Raw genomic sequence first — 19,811 nt, 5'->3', positions numbered from 1 at the left:
AGCAGTTCAGGGAATACTAGGACAGAGCGTATGCATGCTGGACAATGAAGAAGAAAAAAAGCAAAGGAAAACGAAAGAAACAGTTTAACGTGGACCCACGCATCATATCTGTCTTTGCATGCCAGACCGGCGCCACGCGCCCCAGATGTCTCCTATGTACAACGCAGTTTTCCTCTTTGGTCGGAATCAGACAAGATCACTTCTTCTGGACCTTGTCTGGGTCCTCCAGGATGCCCTCCGCTTCGAGTCTTCTTCGTGCCTCTTCGAGGGCCCATGTTTGTATCCTAGATTCGCAGATTGTCAGTTTCTATAGCATACAACAGAACTATTTCAGGAAAACTAGGGTATTCCGCTCTTCTGGCTGGGAAAAGTAACCCCAACCGCTCAAAAGACCAGATATCGAGATCAAGATAAGAGGTGTACATACGATGTGTCAGGCTTGAAGACGTATGCGACTCCAGCAATAACCAAGCTTCCGATAAACCCATAGTACCAGATGTTCTCCCAGCCCTCCTTCACGTACTTCTGACCGGGCTTGACACCGAAGAGATACCCACCGGGAGGGTCGTAGTGGTTGCCATGGTCCGCAGCGCGCAGGGTGTTCTGCGTCGAGAAACCACGGGCATTCTGAGGCTGTCGGAGAAGACAGCGGGCACGAAGGCAACGCGACAAAGCACGAGCAGCCATCTCGAAATATGCGGGTTCGTTGACGGGGGACGTAGACGCTTGGTCAGAGGCGGTTCGTTTAGTATTAGGTCAGGTACAGTTGCGTCGTGAGTCGTTGATAGCGGGGAAGAGTGAGCAGAGAGAGGTTCCTAGGGCGGGGGATGCAGCAGAAGCCCTATCGACCGGCGAGGCGAGCGTCTGCTCAATTGGGCGGGAAGAGATATTAGAGATCCGGGGGAGACGTGGAGGTGGTGGATGTTGTCGTGGAGAAGGCGCAGAAAGCCGCTGAAGCCAGGAGGCAAGTCGGGTCCGCTTCTCCGGTCTGGGTCATGGCCCGCCCGCGCTTGCGGCCGATGAGGAAAGCCAAGCGAGAGCGCCCCATCGCCAGGTCTCCATCTCGGCCGTTTATCATTCACGATAGAACTCCATTCTCTCTCTAGGTCCCGAGTACTCCACACAATCGGTTGGATCCGGTTGATTCTTGCGGTTCTTCCCAGTACAGCCTCCAAGACTCTAGTTCTCCAGCTGTGGAAGCGTGGTCATGGACCACTGGTCTACCAGTGACATCCTGGTCCGGTCAGACTACAAGCTCACAAGTTGGTTGCAAATGGTAGTTTTCAATTGAATTCATGCATGTTGTTTCTACGTGCTTTCATGTGTCTGTAATGCTTTGTGCTAATCTCCTGATGGCAACACTGTTGTAATATGAAGCGTGAAACCCCTCGGTTTGTGCGGCTGCAGGAACTGTGTGCATTAGCCAACATGTCGGCGAACCAACAGGCAAGACTGCCTTTCCACAAGGAAGGGCCGGTCCATTAGTTATCTTGCCATTTCTGAAGTTGCTAGACAACCCTCGACCTATATTGGTCTGGTTGGGAAGCTGCCAACCAGAATGAAGTGGCATCTGCTGCTGTTCAAATGTGCAACCGATTGGACATGATAAGTCCATCGCAAATGTGCCCAGGTCTGTATGGTCAAAATGACCAGATACATGTTTTGTCTGCAGTTCACTCTGCAAGGGCTTCTTCTGTTCCTGTACGTCAGCGTCTGAGGGGGCGTGCAACGCCTCAGGCACCAAGGCACCAGGACGCCCGACGCGAGAGACGCGTTGAGGGGGGAATCTCATCTAACTCGGAACAATACAGAGACAACCAGCCGCCGCAGCAGCAACAACCCGCCCCATCTTTCTCTCGACAGGCAATTTCTACAGTCGGTGGTCCTTGCAAGAGTGGCTCCTTTTATCTATGGCTCTTAGCATCTTGGGAGGTATGCTCACCCCATATGTTTACGGTCTGTTTACCCCTCATTAACCATATCCTACCATATATAGCCGCTCCGACAATGCCCAATTGCAGCTCGATCCGGAGACATTAAGAGCTGCAGAACCGGCCATCATGGCCGCCAACCGTGATCCGTTTGTATCCTCCAACTCGCGGTCGAAACTAAACGCTTTCCGCTATGTCGAAAGCAAGGACGAACCATCTGCCCCTAAGGCAGGCAATGCGGAGAAGGAGAATAAAAGCTCTTGGGTAAACGGCGCGGTGGAGCCCCCTCAGTCGCAGTCCAACAACAAGGAAAAGCCATCGACCCAGATCAAAGAATCGAAACCGGCCAAAGAATGCCCGCAGACACCGGCACCCAGGATCCCACTGGCAGACTTGATCAGCAATACCGAAGACGCCTTCAGACTTGCGCCGGGGAAGGAGGTTACACCAGATGACCATGTCATTTGGCAACATATCCCTAAAAGCTCCGATCCAAACAATACGTCTGCAACCCCGGGCAAGAAACGCCGTCACAGTTCCTCTCCGTGCAGCTCTCCACTGACTGCGCGAAAAGAGCCTTTTGACATGCAGAAATTCCAAACGTTGATGAAAACACCGCAGAATGATATGGCTGCCGACCTATGGAACAACTATATCGGAAAGACTAAAGGAAACTGCAATGTCGACGTGCCGCCGCCACGCTTCACGAATCTCCTCTCGTCTTCGCCCCAGACTCCCGCTTCCGCCAAGGCAAGCAGAAACTCCTCAGGGCTGAGGAGATCCGTCAGTTGTACGACCGACTGGCCCACATCCAGAGCCAAAAGAAGGAAACTAGACGAAGGGGAGGAGACACGCAAGGCCCGAGATATCTTTTCCCGTTCAAAAAGCAATCTGCTGGACTCTGGGAAATCGTCGAAGTCATCCAGAATCAACTTCCTAGTTGGTAAGATCCAAGAGAGCCTTTCCAAATCCTCTAGAGCTCGGGTAGCCGGTCCATCCAGTTCCTCCCCTCTACCGGAGCGCACAGATGATATGGAAAATCGATCACCGTCACCAGCGGAGAAGAGGCGAAGGAACATGCGCGCTGTTGAACAGAACAACCAAAATTCTGTCGTCGACAAGTCTGAAGAAAGCCGCAACGACACCGGATCCGCGCAGGAAGTTGTTCCCCAGGGGTCGTCGTCTGAGTTTGGCGATGACGATCTGGATCAGGACCTTCTCGAGTTGGCTGAGGCTTCAATAGACCCATTGGAAACCGGAATACAAGGGAACGAGGAGATCTCCGCAAATCTCGAATGCGAAACAACCTTAGAGCCAGTGCAACCTGCGCCAAACCAGGTTGACCAGGCTTCAATCAAAGGGGATGACACAATGTTGAAAGCAACAAGTACGAACGCACAACAGGATGATGAGGACGAATTCGACGATGACGATGATGATTTTCCAGATAATATGGAGGAGATAATGGCTCAGTATGACAAGGAGGTATCTGCTCAACAGAAGCAGCTTCCGAAGGATCGGCTGGGGCCTGAAGTTACAGCGGCTACTGATGATTTGACTGGATTGAGAACAGGTGTTGAAGGTCATGCCCAAGGAACCAAGGCTGTTGAGGGGATTTCCTCGGGTGATGAGTTTGATGATGATGACTTTGATCTGGAGGCAATTGAGAACTCCATGCTGCAGTCTGGCGCTCGCGGTTCAAGTCAAGTTCGATACCCATAGCAAGCTTCCTACCTATTAGGTATTTACTAAGTATTTTCTGAAAATAGAATCATAAAGCGCAGCAAGCTATCAAGCGGTATCTCGTGATTGATATTGCAGAGAATACGTATGTTACCCAAAAGGGGCGTACCCAACCAGAGCAGGTTAGCAACCTCAGATGTCCCGTTTAGCCGCCATGATCAGCTTACATTCGAGCCAGGTACTTTTGGTCCAAGATGAGAAGACTCAGCAGAAGAAAGTCATTATCCTGCGTGAGTCGTGGTTTGATACCCCTTGCACGAAAAACTCCTATATCCATCTCATTGGAGACTTCGACGCCGCCGGACAATGTATTGTGGACAACTCTAGCAACATGATCATCCTCCATCCAGACCACCTTATATCAGCAACCGTCGTTGCCGACTCGATAAGCTGTCAACGGCGGGCCGTGCTTCAAGACCGCATCAAGGTCTTTGGGGAGCTAGGCAAACCGCAGGTCTTTGGAAACATATTCCATGAGGTGTTCCAGGAGGCCATGAAGGCCAATAGATGGGAGCTAGACTGGTTGAGGACTACAGTGGAAAACATACTGGTCAGATATGTTGACAGCTTATATGCTATTCATATGAGCATGTCAGATGCTGTTGAGTTTGTGATGAGCAAGATGCCAGATTTGAAAGCTTGGGCGGCTGTGTTTCTCAAGGCAAAGCCGACTGTACGTGATTATCCCATTTCTGCTGTCTCGAAACCTTTTTAGCTGATTAGGATACAGGCAGAGTCTGTTGTCGAGGACCGCAACGGTTCGACGGCTTCCTTGAGCATCAATAAACTCCTTGAGGTTGAGGAGCACATATGGTCACCGATGTACGGGCTGAAGGGCAATGTTGATGCTACAGTTCAGGTCGCCTACCGCGATGAGGGAGAAGATAAAACCCTTACTGTTCCGCTAGAACTGAAGACGGGTAAAAAGGACAGCCAGGCTCACAGAGCACAAACGGCTCTCTACACTCTGCTTCTCTCTGACCGCTATGGTATGCACACTCCCCTATCAGTTCTACTACTGAGTTTTATACTGACGATTCTTTCAGATATCGAAGTCACTTGGGGGCTGCTTTATTATCTTGAGACGTCACGGACTCTCCGGATACGGGGGTTCCGGCACGAGATACTCCAGATGATTCAGCAGCGGAATCGGCTATCGGGTTACGTCCGCGAGAGACTTGAGCTTCCTCCAATGGTGAAAAACTCGCGTTTATGCAGTCAATGCTATGCTAAGATTCCTTGCTTTCTCTACCACAAGCTTATAGATAACGGAGATGGCGAGACCAGCGGTATGGGCGATAAATTCCTGGAGGTCGTGGGCCACCTGACGGCCCAACATCAAGACTTCTTCAGGAAATGGGACGACCTCCTGACCAAGGAAGAGAAAGACATGATGAAGTTCCGGCGAGAGCTCTGGACTATGCTAAGCAACGAGCGTGAGACTTTTGGCCGATGCTTTAGCAACGTCGTAATCGAGCCCGGATCTGCATACGAGGACAAAGATGGTCCGAAGATCAATCGTTATCGATACACATTTGTCAAACAAAAATCTTCCCCAGACTTCTCTTTTACCGAGTCTCAAATCACTGTAGGAGAGCCAATTGTTCTCTCCGACGAAAAGGGCCACTTTGCACTCGCGAATGGATATGTCTTGCAGATCAGCCCCAAACGCATCACGGTGGCTGTCGATCGCAGGTTGCACAATACACGAACAAGGACACCCGGGTTCGATCCTGAACGGAACCAAACGTTCAAGGGCATCATGGAGATTGTAGAGGAAGGTCGATCGCAGTCGACCGTCAGCGGCGTGGAACCTGACGAGCAGATTCTCTATCGACTCGACAAGGACGAGTTCAGCAACGGGATGGCCACTGTCCGCAACAATCTCCTCTGCATGATGGAAAAGGATCTCTTCCAGGCTAAACAACTTCGAAGGTTGATCATCGAGGGACAGGCGCCCTCCTTCAAGCCAACCTCCTCTGCGTATGTCATGTCCAGCGCAGCAAAGGCCAACCTCAACGTCGACCAAAAGCAGGCTATCGACAAAGTCATGAGTGCCCAGGACTACGCACTGGTGCTTGGAATGCCTGGGACAGGAAAAACTACAACTATCGCTCATATCATCCGTGCCCTGGTTGCGCAGGGAAAGAGCGTCCTGCTGACGTCCTATACTCATACTGCAGTTGACAACATCCTGCTGAAGATCCGAGACGACAACTTCCGCATTCTGCGCATTGGCGCCACCGCCAAAGTGCACCCGGAGGTCCAGCAGTTTGCTGATCTAGCAGCAGTTCCCAAAAAGACAATCGAGGAACTTAAGGAGTCGTATGAGCAGTCAGATGTGGTTGCCACTACCTGCCTGGGTGTCAACCACACTATATTCAACGAACGAACTTTTGACTATTGCATTGTCGATGAGGCTTCTCAGATTACGCTACCGGTGTGTCTGGGTCCTATTCGAATGGCAAGGACTTTCATCCTGGTGGGAGACCATTACCAGCTGCCACCGTTGGTGCAGAACAAGGAAGCCCAGGAAGGTGGACTTGATGTCAGCTTGTTCAAGCTCCTCTCTGACGCTCAGCCATCATCCGTTGTCAACTTGGAGCATCAGTATCGTATGTGTGAGGAGATCATGTTGCTCTCCAACACTCTCATCTACTCCGGTCATCTCAAATGCGGAACTCCAGAGGTTGCATCACGGTCTCTCAAAATCCCTAACATCGCAGGACTCAAACAGCACCACGTGAACCCATTGACGCAGCCCTCATCTGGGCGATCTCTATGTCTAGGCACAAACCAGGGTCGTTGCTGGCTACGGGACATGCTTGAACCGTCGGCCAAAACCCTTCTCGTCAACACCGATATCCTGGTCCCGCAGGCACTCGAAACTGCGCAGGGCTCTCGGATCGTGAATGCGATCGAAGCTGCACTCTGCACTCAACTCGTCGAAGCGTTCATCTCTGCAGGTATTTCGGCACACGATATCGGAGTCATCACTTTCTACCGCAGCCAGCTCGCGCTGATCAAGCAGAACCTCCGCCACCACCTACCCGAACTCGAGATGCACACCGCAGACAAGTTCCAGGGACGAGATAAGGAGGTTGTGATCCTGAGCTGCGTGCGGAGCAACTCTGAGAAGCACGTCGGTGACTTACTCCGCGATTGGCGCCGTGTCAACGTCGCGTTCACACGAGCGCGGACGAAGTTGCTTGTTGTTGGCAGCAAGGGCACACTCCGCGATGGGAACGAGCTTCTGGGCAAGTACGTCGTGCTGATGGAGAAGCACGGATGGATCTATGACCTCCCGAAAAACGCAGTCGAGAGTCACGTTTTCGAGAACGTTAACATCGACTTGTCACAGCAGCCAACGTTACCACCATCGCCAGACTCTAGTCCAAAGGCAAATGGTACCGGTAGTCCTGGACAGAAACAGAAGAACAACGGGACGCGGGCTCCTCTCAGTCCCGTGCAGGTTCGACAACCAAGGGCCAGCATGGGTACCAAAAAAATGAAGACGCCTGAGAAGAGAGGCGCGAGAATGCTGGATGGCGAGAAGATCGCTGGCAAGAGACCCGTTCTGAGGGACGTGATGAATGATCTTGTTGGTTAGGTTGGCTAGCATGGTGGTGGTGGTGCTGCTGCGATATCTCCGCGAAACATCTATTTACCACCATCTATCTATTTCTGATGTAACTTCCGCTATGGCTTAATTCGGTCTGTTAGGTTTACGTTCATGTTCATGTTTATGCGTTGAAGGATAGGAAAGGGATAGGATAGGATAGGAATTTGGCTTTTACAAGTGTCAACTTGGATGATGGTTTTTGTATGTGGATAATTTTGGTCAGTGTGGGTAGTATGATATTTTATTTTTGTTATGAGTCTTGCCCTTTGGTTCCTTGGTCTTCTTGTCTAGTGGGATGAGATGTACTGTACTCCGTACCATACTAGTCTGCGAGTGGATCAGCAATTGCTGTGCACGTGTCTATGTACGTCTGTCTTGGGATTCATTAGCTAGCTAGCAATACTAAAAGTTGGAAATGTTGAAGCAGTTTTTTTTCCCCTAATTTTACCTAAATCTGGCTCCTGGAGAGTATTTTCGGCAGTCTCAAGTTGTGTGGTACGCAGATGATGACATGAGACTTACTGTCGTCACTACATGGTATGCACATGGTAAGTACATAAGTCCATAAAAAGACAAGAAAAGAATGGATAAGGCAGAGAAGATGAACAAGGTTTCATCTGCTTTCGCATTTGCAGTTTGCTTTGGTTTGCTTCAGTTCCGGAAACTATTTACAGAGCATGTACATGCAACATAAAGTGCATCCATGCATACAGGCACAACCCAAGACCACATAAACCAAGCTCCTATCCCAATCCTAGTCGATAACCAAAACGAAAAACAAACTTCGGTTAGGTTCGGCTTTGCTTCTTTTCCTCAAGTCTCCTGTAGATTTCCATCCTATCCATCCATGTATCTATCTACATAATTCAAGGGAATACCTGCCATTCGGCTCTCTCCAGAGAGATGTGAGGGAAACATCCACCGGCTTGTTGCTTGTGTATACGACTGCATCGGTGGTAAAAACCTGCACATCAGGTCTCCCTGACCTTCCATCTGCCTGTTTCCTTCTGGTTTGGTCGGTTCAATTCGTTCCATTTCGTTTCAATGGTCATCCGGTTTAGACCGTTCGGGTTTGTTCAATGGGGCTTGCTCCCCTTCGGCTGAGATATGTGCCAATCTGGGCCTTGTAGCGTTGGAGCCGATGACCGTTTGGATTCAAGTCGAGTCCGTTGAATCAAGTCGCGCATCCGGCTTTTATCCGTATCGTATCCGCAATATCCAGAGGTTATCACCGCTGCTCTGACATGCAGTTACACAACGCCGCAAAGTCTAACTGCTGAATGAAAAGAAAGGACGAGTTGGCCACAGACTGGCAAGAATTAAATCAAATTAAGAGCACTCTTCGTGCGACCGCTTGTTCTTCGCCCCGTTCAGGTAGTGTCGCTTCCCGGACTCGTCGATCGACCATCTTCCGTGGTTGTTCGGATTAGGGACAAAGTTCGCCGGCATGGTGGTCGGTGCGAATGTGATTTGCTGCTGCTGTTGCTGCGTAGGCGGTACGACTGAGCGTGGTCGGGAGTCAGATCTGATAACGGGAGTCGATTCCGATTCGACAGGGAAAGGATAGAAGGGGCCATTCCTCGACGGTTGTTGCTGTGGCTGTTGTTGGTAATTATGATGCACCTTGATAGAGGTGTGTCTCACTGTAGGAGGCGCGAGCAAATTGTCCCAGTTGATCCATTGCATCGGAGAAGGTGCCATCTGGGACGTGTGCGATGTGCCGCTGGTAGGCACGAAGATAAAGTAGCCGTTTCCGGTCTGTCCACAGACGTGAGGGACCAGAGGCGTTGGGCTTGGTCGCGGTCTATTATGGGAAATTATTGGTTGCGAAGGGTTCATCCGGCGTTGGGGACGTGGGAACGAAGGACGCTCGGGTGCTGCTCCTATGAGATCTGTGTAGCAGATCTCCGCCGGTACAATCTGCTTCCTCCTGTTTCTCCGGCGCTTGCGAGGAGGTTCTTCGGAGTCGTCGCGAGTGCGGTCGACGGCAGGACCGTCGACAGCAGGGGGACTAGATATATGTTCGTTGTTGGCGGACGAACGTGTGCTCCCATCGGAGAGTTGCCTGTTCTCATTTGGGTCTGCTAGGGTTTCAGATGGTTGGGGAGAACCTTCCGGCTCTAGGCATATGTTAGGTTTGTGGTAACAGCATCAGCATTTTAAGACTTACCTGCAGTAGTTTCTTGAACGCGGTCGAGTTCTTCTCCTAGAAGCTTGGAGAATTCGAAATCTGAGAGATATTAATTAGGTAGCCGTGCTGAGCAAGCAGCTGAACCAAGCGATATCTCAACTAAGGGAAACGGAAGCAAGACAGTCTAGCAAACCCTTGAACAGCTATGGTGGACGTGACAAAAACCAGACAGGTAAATAAGAAGAGGTATAGAAAAGATATGAATGGAAAAGCAAAACATAGTGTACCGATAACCGGAGAGCGTAATCTAAAGGGAAAAGAAGAAAGAGTGGACGAGAGAAGAGACAGACCGCTGATGAGGCACTCTTCAAAAGGAAAACTCAATGAATGTCGGAAATAGGACTCACCTCCGTTCTCAATGTCGTTGCTCACACCCCAGAGTTCACAAGACAATATTGCATCATCGTCGGAGTGATTTGAGTCGAGAAGGTTCGCTTCAAGGTCGAGGTCTATCTCGTTAATTCCGTCAAGATTGTTCTGACGCACGACGCTCGAATCGACCTGTTTGTCTGCCACATGGCCAGTCGTCGCGGCCTGGTTATTAAGATTCTCAGCGTCAGCAAGGGCTGTGAGCGAGGGTTCAGCCATCACAGCGGACGTCTTCAGCCATTCGTCGTCGCTCAAAAAGGAGAGTGAGAGAGAAATATCCGCGATGGTGGTGGTGGCAGCGAAGTCTGGCTGGTGCTTTTCGATGGCAGAAAGAGTGCAGGTCAGAGGATAGTCTGCCATGTCGTATTATCGTGATCGTGTTGTTGCTGGCCTTAATGACTTGTAGCGAAGTTGATCGTAGGGATAGTTGAAGTCAGGGAGGAGCCGCTCGTCACTCCCGATCTCAAAGGCGACTAGGCACAGTCGCTCGTTTGAATAGATAGCGAATTTGAAAGATAGTCTTGAAGTACGAATAAATGAATGACGATACTTTGGAAGTAGTTGAGCAAGTACGTGGAAAGAATGAACGAAGCAAAGATTTCTTTTAGTGAGAGGATGCAGGTTGAAGACGTGGGGAGAAGAAATCAGACATGAGAATCCGGGGTAATATATATCAGGGTATCATCATCAATACGTCGGCGCCGGCGAGGTGGTCAGATCTCTGGGCCCGCATGGGGCGCAGCTTCCGTGTGCTATGTTAGGTATACGACAGCGCTGCACCGACGAATTCCCAGCATATAAAGCGCCGATGGTGTTTTTCATGTTTAACTCCTTCATTCCTCGCAGTCTCTTCGGCAGCATCAGGGACATTCCCCTGCTCCCCATTTTCAGATCTCGCGGATGGTAAGGATAATATGGTATAACCATCCTTGCCATCAACTGCATCCCTTCCCAGAGCATTCGAAGATAGAACAAACCAAGCGTGTGGACCAGCTATGCGGGGTGATATCTCACGTCTAAGAGACCCGAGCATCCCATCAGAAAGCAATCATCAGCATGAGTTAATCGCTAAGACACGACAGCGTGGGTGGCTCAATGTCGGTTTGACACCCCACACTACCATCCACAAGAATGGGGCCACTTACAGCAAGACGATGAACAGTTGCATGATCCATTGGGACGGGATCAGGCCGTGCCATTTCACGCTAACCAGAGCCGAGGGTTTGGCATCATCGACACACGGTACGACATAGCGGCTCAGATAAGGGTCGACGTCATCGTCGGCAGACACTCGGGGGGAATCGAGGGAGACCAACGCAAGCCACTCAGAAAGCTCGTTGCAATATTCTTGCATGCCATCCTCCGAAGTAGCATTCAGAATGTCTCTCGCGTTGAGCGGCGGGGTTAGAACATCGCGATGAGTGACATGCACGGGAGCACAGTCGACGAGCTGGGGATGGTGCACCCTGAGGGGCTTATCTGTCGATCCCAGCTTCAGCAACAGAACGCTGTAGTAGCATGAAGGAGATAAATACAGACCTTGATCTGTATAACTCGGTTCTGATGCGAGATCATAAAATAACCACGTAACCGAATTAGTCAGGACATTCTTGAACGCCCAAACGATCCTCTCGAAACCCTTCTTCCCGTGGAGCATTGACGGCAATCGCAAGTTGATCTCCACGACTGATGACGGCAAGACGGTTAGTACGCGAACAGGAATAGATGTGTATTCACATACTGTATCTTTCTTTGGCATGTTTCCTTCCTCCGCCGCGAATCGGTTTGCCGGTGAGGCCAGTCCTTTCGAAGGACTCCTTCCCAAGTTCAAGTCTCAGAATTCCTAAAAAGAACCCATCAACACATGACCTTCTCTTGCAAAAGTTCGGGCTGAGGAAGCACACACCGTCATGGAGAGAGAACACATCGTCCACTCCAGAGAGTCCCTGAGATATCATAAGAACATCGCCTAATTCGGAAGTTAGCATCATAGACTTCAGAAACGAAGAAAAAAGAAAAAGAGGTAAATACCGGTTTTTATGTACGTATTAAAGAATTTGCCCTCGAGCAGGGCAGAAAGCGGCATGATAACTTTTGCATATCGGAGTTTCTTGATCTTGGACTCTATCGAGCTCCAGACCACGCTATAGATCTCTTCGGGCAAAATCAATTCTGTCTGTAGATCGGTCAGAGCCGTCCAATCTTAAGGCCATAAATTCTGATCGGTGCTAATAACCAATGAGGAAAAAGACAGGTAATACGTACCGTATGAATAAACGGATGCCCCAAGATAGCCGAGAAAGGCGACTTCTTGGACGGCGGCTGCTTGGGGTCGACGAAGGCCGGCAGCTGCCCCAGTGTCGTGTAGCACTTTTCGCGCTGCGACGCCTCGTCGTGGAAGTCCATGGCTGCAGTCGCTCTCTCCGTCTGTCTATCGGAGAGCGGTGCGAGACCTACGCAAGATCCAGATATGTCTAAGATGAATAATACGCGCAGCGCAGTTCTCGGTCTCCGCGCGACAAACTCTTTATCTGGAGATGAAGTGCGGATAAGCTTCGTGTGGAGACGCGCGCGGATCGAAGCGGCCGGTCCGGGAGGTGTGCAAAGTATATCTTACATAGGTATTTATCTGTCAACGGTTTTTACCTAGATGAAGGCAGGTTTTCTCTACTTGCTTTTCAGGTGGTATTGAGTAATATAAGAGAAATGAAACAGGTCAATTTAGGATCACAGGTTCACGTGTACTGTATGTGCGATCCAAACCGACCCCATCTCATCTCAACCGTCAAGCCTCCGGTGTCCCTGCTACAAGCACCCTCCAGGGGCGCATTTTAATTTAATTGATTGAATTTATGCCATTTGTAGTTATTTAACTATATGCATTTTATTACAGTAGCACTACTGCCTACAGGATATACAATATCACACAGACTGATGTTGATACATCTTATCTGATGAATGAACGTCTTCAGTCCCATTTAATATGTCTATTCATTTCAGACAGAAGCACACAGAAATACATGCCGCCTTTCCACCCATATTTTAACGAATTTGGAAATGGACCCGAATGAGATTTTCTATAATGACGTCCCTCTCTATCCGATGTAAGCAATCATACATACCACTTATTTAGTTTGTATAGAATCTTTGATTCAATATAATCCCATGTTTTTCCCCCTCCAGATCAAATGGCTTGGGTATCTAGGTTAGGTAGGTAAACGGTTCCAATTATAAACTACCACCCGCCGCCCCGACAATCCTCAACCCCCCAGCACCCGCACTACCCGGCCCATCCGCCGTGACCGAGTACGCAAGCCAATACCGCGACGGATGCCACGCAACAGCGGGGACCCCAGTGTTCGGGCCCCCGCCCGTAGACACCGTGAACACACTCTCGCCCGTCTCCGCGTGAAAAATCTCCAGCCCGTTCCCGCCGCAGCCGGCCTCATCGCACGCGCCGCACAGGAACCGTCCGTCGAAGCTCCAGCTCACGCCGCGCACAGCGCCACCGTTGCTGCTCGACACAGTGCGCCGGCAGACCCAGTCGGTCGTGTCCCAGAGGGAGATGAGCGCGTCGGAGCCGCCGACGGCGAGGTAGCGGCTGGTCGGGGAGAGAGCAAGGGAGAGGCATGCAGAGGTGTGGGCGTGGAGGGTGTGTCGCACCGTGAAGGAGGGGTAGGAGAGAATCTTAACGGTGCCGTCGCCCGTCGTGACGAGGAGGTCGAGGTCCGGGGAGGTAGGGGTTGGGATGTGGTGGGAGAAGGTGGTTGCGTTGGTTTGGATGGGTTGGGGGTGCGGATCCAGGGCTGTGTACGTGGTGGTAGATCCAGTTATAGGACTTGCTGTTGTCGAAGGGCTCGCGACTGCTGCGCTGGAGGTGCCGTTTGTGACGATGGAGGGGGTCGGTGGACTGTCGACAGAGATGGGGATTAAGGTGTCATCCTATATGTAGACTTCATATCAGTCCATCATATCCTTAAACTGTCCCGACCTTAGTGTAGTGTCTTTTCAGCCAACAGGCCAAGCGCTGCCAGGCATACCTTCCTCCCAACAAGAACCACGCTCCCATCCGCAGACCAGGACAGCGTAAAGGCCTCTCCGCCAACATCCAGCTTGCTGACACATGTCTTGGAGCGCACATCCCAGAAGCGGACGGTGCCATCGCTGGAGCAGCTGGCCAGCTCCGAGTCCTTGACCGGGTTGAAGACGACCTTTTCGATGCCCGCCGTGTGGCCGCGCAGCTCGGTCGAATACTTGACGTGCGCGCGGTCAGGGTTCCAGATCCGGAGCGTGCGGTCCGCGGAGCCCGTGGCGATGAGCTGGCCCGTGGGGTTCCATGCGAGCGTGCGGATCCTGAGATATCAGATCAGTTAATACCTAGCCAGCTCCATGTCGGACGCTCTTTGAAGAGTAGCAGGGAACGACATACGTATGAGACCCGGGCCCTCGCGCGGCGGGATCGTGATAGCTCTGTGTCTTGAGAGTTCCAAAGAGGTGCGCGAACCGATCCTTGGGGACGAGACGGCGGGGAGGAGGGGGAGGCATCGCGGACTGCTGCTGGTGGTTGTTATCCTGCTGCTGCTGCTGCTGCTCTAGCGGGTGCGGCAGCGACGAAAGCCCACATGCATGCCCGAGGGGGCCGTCGGCGGCGCAGTCAAGGTCAATGGATCGCGATAGGGATCGGGATCTCACGCCAGAGTTGGTCTCGCGAGCATTGGGATTGACGTCGAGCAAGAAGAGGAGCGGTGGGATCGAGAAGCTGCTGCGGAGGATGGTGGTCGTCGTCCGGAGACGCTGGGAGTGTTGTGGCCTGAGGCATCAACATCTCCCGATAAATGTAGACCTTTCTAGGTCCACCAGGTCTTACAGAATATCAGTTGTTTAAAACAGGGTTCCACATCCTAGGAAAAAAAAAAGAAGTTTTCTTCCTTCCATGCTATTTCACCTCTTGATGTCCTATTCACTTCTTAACCATGTGCAGATTGCATTCCCTGTTGTGTGTTGTGGTGCCGAGCAAACAGCCATTAGAGGTCATAACAGATCATCATGTTCCCATAACATTTATTTTGCAACCTTTCTAATATATAATATGAAATCATTTCCTGCCAGATGTCCTGAACCTGGTACTCTAAGGTCATGAATCTGCTGTAATGCAGTACGTGCATGAATACTACCTCCAATGACAAATTCAATCAATCCAAAATCAATTGATGAACCTCTTATGGTCCAGCCCGTCTGGTCCATACATACCTAATACCTCGTCACGCAGCACTCATTTCCCATCATTCAGCTGTCTCAATGCTAAGTCGTTAAAAGAATAATGGCGGAAAGAATAACAGAAGATAAAGAAGTGAAAAGAAGAAACGTAACCACCATTCCCGGACTCCTCTGTCCGCATCTCATTCCGAGCAAGACCCATTCTGTGGCTCCAGGTCCGGCAAAAAGAGAAAAGTAGATACATGGCATACATACCCATACCAGTAGGAGAAAAGGGAGAAATTAAATAGAGAAATCTATAGTACATATAAGCATAAGATCGTCATGACATATACCCATATCCATTCATCCAAAACTCCTCGCTCCAAACCAAAATGAGTGGGAAGAGTCGCGCTGGGGAGCCGGTCGACTCCCGGGCAAGTCCGTTTCTGTTTTGAAAAACGGGGAGATACGGATCTCGAGTATAGTAGCTCAAGTCGTGGGGCGGTGTCTTAACACCCTTATTCATTTTTTTCTTTCTCTCTTTCTTGGAAGAGTGGAGAGCTACCAGCTGGCAAGTTGAAGTGGGGCGTAATCACCCGATAGTGAAGTCGACTCTCCTTGCCAGGCAAGCATCGTGACCCGATAGAAAAATGCAAACGCATTTCGTAATGTCATAACTGATTATAACATTCGAATCGAGTAAGGTTGCGTGCAGCCGATACTATATGAACTCTGACGGAGTCCGTACTTCAGGAAGGCAAATACGACCATTGTCTGACCAAGGACCAACACCGGTGAGGTACTGCAAGCGACACCAACCTCCGTGATGTCCCAGTGACCAGGTCAAGATCGAGCCAGACAATCTGATCAGGTAGCCCGACGAATGAATCAACCGAACAAATGCGGTCTTCGTTTCATTTCATCCAGTTCGCCAATTTTCCCACCCCGTCCCATCGAACATCTGCGTCCACTGGTTATTATCACCAAGAGGAGTCATCCCCGTGCCTCCTGCTCCCACCGCTGCATCAAGATTTCCGGTCGAAGTAGTGCTCACCGGGTATTCCCACGCGGACGTCATAGCGAAAGGATTTCCCGTGCCACCGTCCCGCGGCGTATCGGGGACGGAGCCAAAATATTGGTTGTTGAAAGACTGGACATTGGCGAGATACGCGGCACTGTTCGGAGACATGGATATCGGATTTGGGACGGTTTCCACTGAGGTAGTGGGATATTCATTGGAAGAAACCGCATTTGACTGTTGCGGCTGCTGCTGCTTTTGAGGGGATGGGTGATCAGCCCTGGAGGGAGTAAAAGACGAATTTGATGACGAATTCAGGGTTGATGGCGTGGGATGGTCCGACGAGTGGTTACGGTCGCTCAGGCTCATATCGATCGAAAAATCTATATCCATATGCGGCCTCTGTTGTCCGCTCTCATCATCTCCAGGTGTAGGATTGCGAGATGCTTGAAGCTCGGAACTAAAACCACCAGTTGCATTTGACTGCTGGATAGCTGGCTGTTTTCGCCGGCTTGGCAGGGGAGCTGTGCTGAGCACATTGTAACTGGCCTCAACATAAGAGGCTCCAGAGAGATCCACAGGTGTCGAGCCATGTAGAGGACTCTCAAGGACAGCACCAGATGATTGAGACTGGCGGATAGTTAACAGCGGGGAACAGTCGACATCATCAAGCTGAACTCGAGGCTGGACGATACACCATCAGCGGCCAAAGTTTGCAGACAATAACTCACAACTGGCGGAAAAGGAGGTCACTTACAATTCCTTTCTTCTTTGTGCAAGAGGTCTTGGTACCAATATCTGGAGTGTCGAGTTCACTGCCCTCGAGATCAACATCCAGCTGAACAAGGAACGATTCGGTCAGTGGATTTTTGTGCTTAAGTGCGTTTAGAGCGGAAAGGAGAAACTGCAGAGACGATCGAACCGTCTGATCGTCCGGACGAGACTTGAGGTACTGGATAAAGACACGTGCTGCAACATAGAGGCAGAAAGCGACGAAGGGATTCATCTGTGAACTGTCAGTTTGCTTGATACAAGTATCCATGTACCTATCCCAAGACATACCGCAGACAAGTCTAGGTGGCTGACCATCTTCATTATGCTGGCGATCTGATCCGCAGCAATAATACACCTTCGCTTACTTTCGGCTATGATCTGGTTGGGCATACGGTTCTTCTCCGCCTTGAAAATTGCGGCTTGGTGCAAGCAGATGGTTGACGTGTGGATGCACATATTGCAGAAGATGATATTGGCATCCGAAATTCCATTGGGCAAGCGAAGCTGATTTGGCAATGACAAAGAAGTATTGAGAAGTATGTTGTCGAGGCTTCTGTGGCGCTTCCAGAACTCTCCATTAAGGTCGTTGTCATTGTCGTGCGGGTCAGGACGGTGTAGATGCGTAAGGTTTCGCCCAAAGATACACGCCATCAAAACAACGCCGCCAAACGGAGACAAGGTCGAGGTGCCTTCTCCAGACAGAACCTCCGAGAGAGTCGCAGTCCGCTGCGGTTTGCTCTTCACATATGCTTCCTCGGTGGCAGGCAGGTTCGTTAGGATCTGTCGACGTTGTCAGCATCCGTAAGGAAACCGCATCCAACGTGCGCAAAGCGCCTACATCTCTCTCATCCATCATTATGGGCCACCCAGTTCCAATACTCGCATATCGATCCTGGCAGAAAGCCATCCAAAAGGCTCTCCTTCTCTCTTCTCTTTCTGTCCAGTCTCGAGGCGGCGCTAGACACTGCTTTACGTCGAGGCCCAGGCCGTCTAGCCTGTGAAGACCCATCATCAACGCCAGCCTGGAGGCTCTTCCAGTGCTTATCCATGCACGAGGGAAGTACATCATCTTGAACTCGTACAGTGCGATGAGCGACCAACACTGGCAGTGGGCTACGGTGATCATGTTCTCCCCGTGACCCTTCATCTCGTCCATCTCGGCATACTTGCGCGCGCGTTGGTAGAAATGTTCCTGCAGGAAGGAATACTTGTTGGTTACGGATGCCGCAAGGCACCAGACTATATACCGCAAACAGACTGGGGGGCGCACGTTCGGTGCCAAATTCATGGCAGCCAAGTATCGTGGTCGATGTATCATCGGCATAGAGGGATGAATTTTCTCAAAGTAGATTTGATGGCTAAAGGGCGTTCTGTTAGGAGCTGGATTTCATCGATTAAGACGTTGTTCTGGAAGACGTACAGCTCATCGATTACATCCTGAGCTGGCAATGGCTCCTCCAATCCAAGACTGACCATCTCCCAGGGGAATTCCCCATTAAACCCCAAGTCTGCGCCAGGCAAACCTGGTTGGTCTGGTTGTGGTTGTCCGAATGTCTGAGCAAGAGACTGAATCTGGCTACCGATATCATTGGGAAGCATAGGGACATCGGGCATTCCTTGGATCGGATCATTTGGTACTGTGTTAGCAAAGGCATTCTGGTGCTGCTGCGGTTGCGACTGCGGTTGTATCGCTGGATTCCGTATCGATTCTGGCTCCTGGCTTCTTAAAAGGGTCTCCACCTGGGCTATCCATGGCAAGAGGTCAATAAGGAATATCTCCTGGAGGACAATAATGACGCGCAAGCCTCCGGATTATAGGAAAGACAATACCTAGACGAGCCTCCAGTTGCTTCACATATCCCCGTTTCGGACCGCTCTTCTTGCGCACCTCATCATATGCACACTCGTGACCCAACCGGGAGCAAGTGCCGCAGCTGGGCTTCTTCCCGTCGCATCTCAGCTTTCTCTTCCTGCAGACCACGCATGCGATGCGCTTTGTCCGCGGGATATAGCTGCTGTCTCCCCCCTCGTTTTGATTTTGAGGCGTCGAACCAGCAGCTATGCCGGCGCCATCACTATTGTTACTCCCTAACGTTCGAGACTGCGACGTCTGGGTCTGGGACAGGTCGTTGAAATATTCTGCAGATGGCGAGTTCGGGCCCGCCATAGCGACAGATGTGAAGGGGGGATGTGATTTTTTTCTCTGAACGGGGACCGGATATGAAGTGACGGTCGTGAGAGATAGTTTTGACGATGTTTTAGAGAGAGCGGACGGCCGTTACGGCAATGTGGGCGCAGAGCAGGTGACGCTTTATCAATCAGTTGGGGAACACAAAACACAGAGATCCGAGGAAGTAGAGCAAGCGAGGGACAGAAAGAACAGATGCGATGCGATGCGCAAGCCGGCAGAAACTGGCAGAAGTGATCGTCCGTCGTTCAGCTTCGATCCGAAGTACTGCCGTGGTCTCGTCTCGTCTCGTCTAAAAGAGGTTGCCTGACTCTCAGCAAACACCGTCCAAAGCAGACACAAAGACTTTAACTTAATCCGAAGCGCCCTGAGGCAAGGACCCTGGCTCCTGGTAAGGATGCAGGCTAGCTAAAGGCGTGCTGGCGGCTGGCTGCTGGCTATAATGCTAGCCAGGCCAGCCCTGCGGCACAGCTTTCTCTAGCGATTCCTGCGACGGGCGGAGTTCTTCGCCTGCGGTCCGGTAGGTTGTTAAGGCGGGCGGATAATAGCACATACCCTTTTGAGTTATGGCCCTTTTTTTCATTTGTTCATTGTCACTATTATTTTCTTTTCTTTTTTTTCCCTGAGTTGTCTGCGGCTGAGGCACTGTCCTGTTGGACATGAGACAGACGGACGGACAGGCACAAAGTGATATCGTGGGCTGAGGGGCGCCTGTCAATATGCGTATCGATTTCGGCGGGTCGGGGCCCTTGGGGAGTCCTGGCTAAGCTATCTGA

The 19,811-nt window shown here is 51.0% G+C and overlaps 5 protein-coding genes across 5 annotated transcripts; 1 reads left to right on the top strand and 4 right to left on the bottom strand.

Annotated features, from left to right (window-relative positions):
• Positions 1–196: 196 nt before the first annotated feature.
• Positions 197–687, bottom strand: VTN00DRAFT_10363 (uncharacterized protein; the record flags this gene model as incomplete). Its single annotated transcript, XM_069427011.1, has 2 exons — positions 197–284; positions 428–687. The coding sequence occupies 2 exons, from the start codon at positions 685–687 to the stop codon at positions 197–199; spliced, it is 348 nt and encodes a 115-aa protein (XP_069284125.1).
• Positions 688–2,060: 1,373 nt separating this feature from the next.
• On the top strand, positions 2,061–7,284 carry VTN00DRAFT_10362 (uncharacterized protein; the record flags this gene model as incomplete). The annotated part of the gene is made up of 5 exons (XM_069427010.1): positions 2,061–3,638; positions 3,701–3,796; positions 3,853–4,347; positions 4,405–4,663; positions 4,721–7,284. The coding sequence occupies 5 exons, from the start codon at positions 2,061–2,063 to the stop codon at positions 7,282–7,284; spliced, it is 4,992 nt and encodes a 1,663-aa protein (XP_069284124.1).
• A 1,341-nt stretch (positions 7,285–8,625) lies between these two features.
• On the bottom strand, positions 8,626–10,216 carry VTN00DRAFT_10361 (uncharacterized protein; the record flags this gene model as incomplete). The annotated part of the gene is made up of 3 exons (XM_069427009.1): positions 8,626–9,416; positions 9,467–9,526; positions 9,835–10,216. The coding sequence occupies 3 exons, from the start codon at positions 10,214–10,216 to the stop codon at positions 8,626–8,628; spliced, it is 1,233 nt and encodes a 410-aa protein (XP_069284123.1).
• Positions 10,217–10,613: 397 nt separating this feature from the next.
• Positions 10,614–12,262, bottom strand: VTN00DRAFT_10360 (uncharacterized protein; the record flags this gene model as incomplete). The annotated part of the gene is made up of 7 exons (XM_069427008.1): positions 10,614–10,872; positions 11,002–11,335; positions 11,396–11,542; positions 11,598–11,699; positions 11,763–11,825; positions 11,888–12,032; positions 12,122–12,262. The coding sequence occupies 7 exons, from the start codon at positions 12,260–12,262 to the stop codon at positions 10,614–10,616; spliced, it is 1,191 nt and encodes a 396-aa protein (XP_069284122.1).
• An 822-nt stretch (positions 12,263–13,084) lies between these two features.
• On the bottom strand, positions 13,085–19,014 carry VTN00DRAFT_10359 (uncharacterized protein; the record flags this gene model as incomplete). Its single annotated transcript, XM_069427006.1, has 9 exons — positions 13,085–13,798; positions 13,897–14,209; positions 14,286–14,666; positions 16,000–16,757; positions 16,831–17,079; positions 17,136–17,627; positions 17,686–18,205; positions 18,268–18,592; positions 18,678–19,014. The coding sequence occupies 9 exons, from the start codon at positions 19,012–19,014 to the stop codon at positions 13,085–13,087; spliced, it is 4,089 nt and encodes a 1,362-aa protein (XP_069284121.1).
• Between the last annotated feature and the right edge of the window lie 797 nt (positions 19,015–19,811).

The sequence above is a fragment of the Thermoascus crustaceus genome, assembly GCF_041956765.1.
Source record: "Thermoascus crustaceus strain CBS 181.67 unplaced genomic scaffold VTN00scaffold_9, whole genome shotgun sequence".
NCBI lineage: Eukaryota > Fungi > Ascomycota > Eurotiomycetes > Eurotiales > Thermoascaceae > Thermoascus > Thermoascus crustaceus.
Note: the sequence above shows the minus strand (reverse complement) of the source record. Positions and strands in the feature narration are given on the sequence as shown.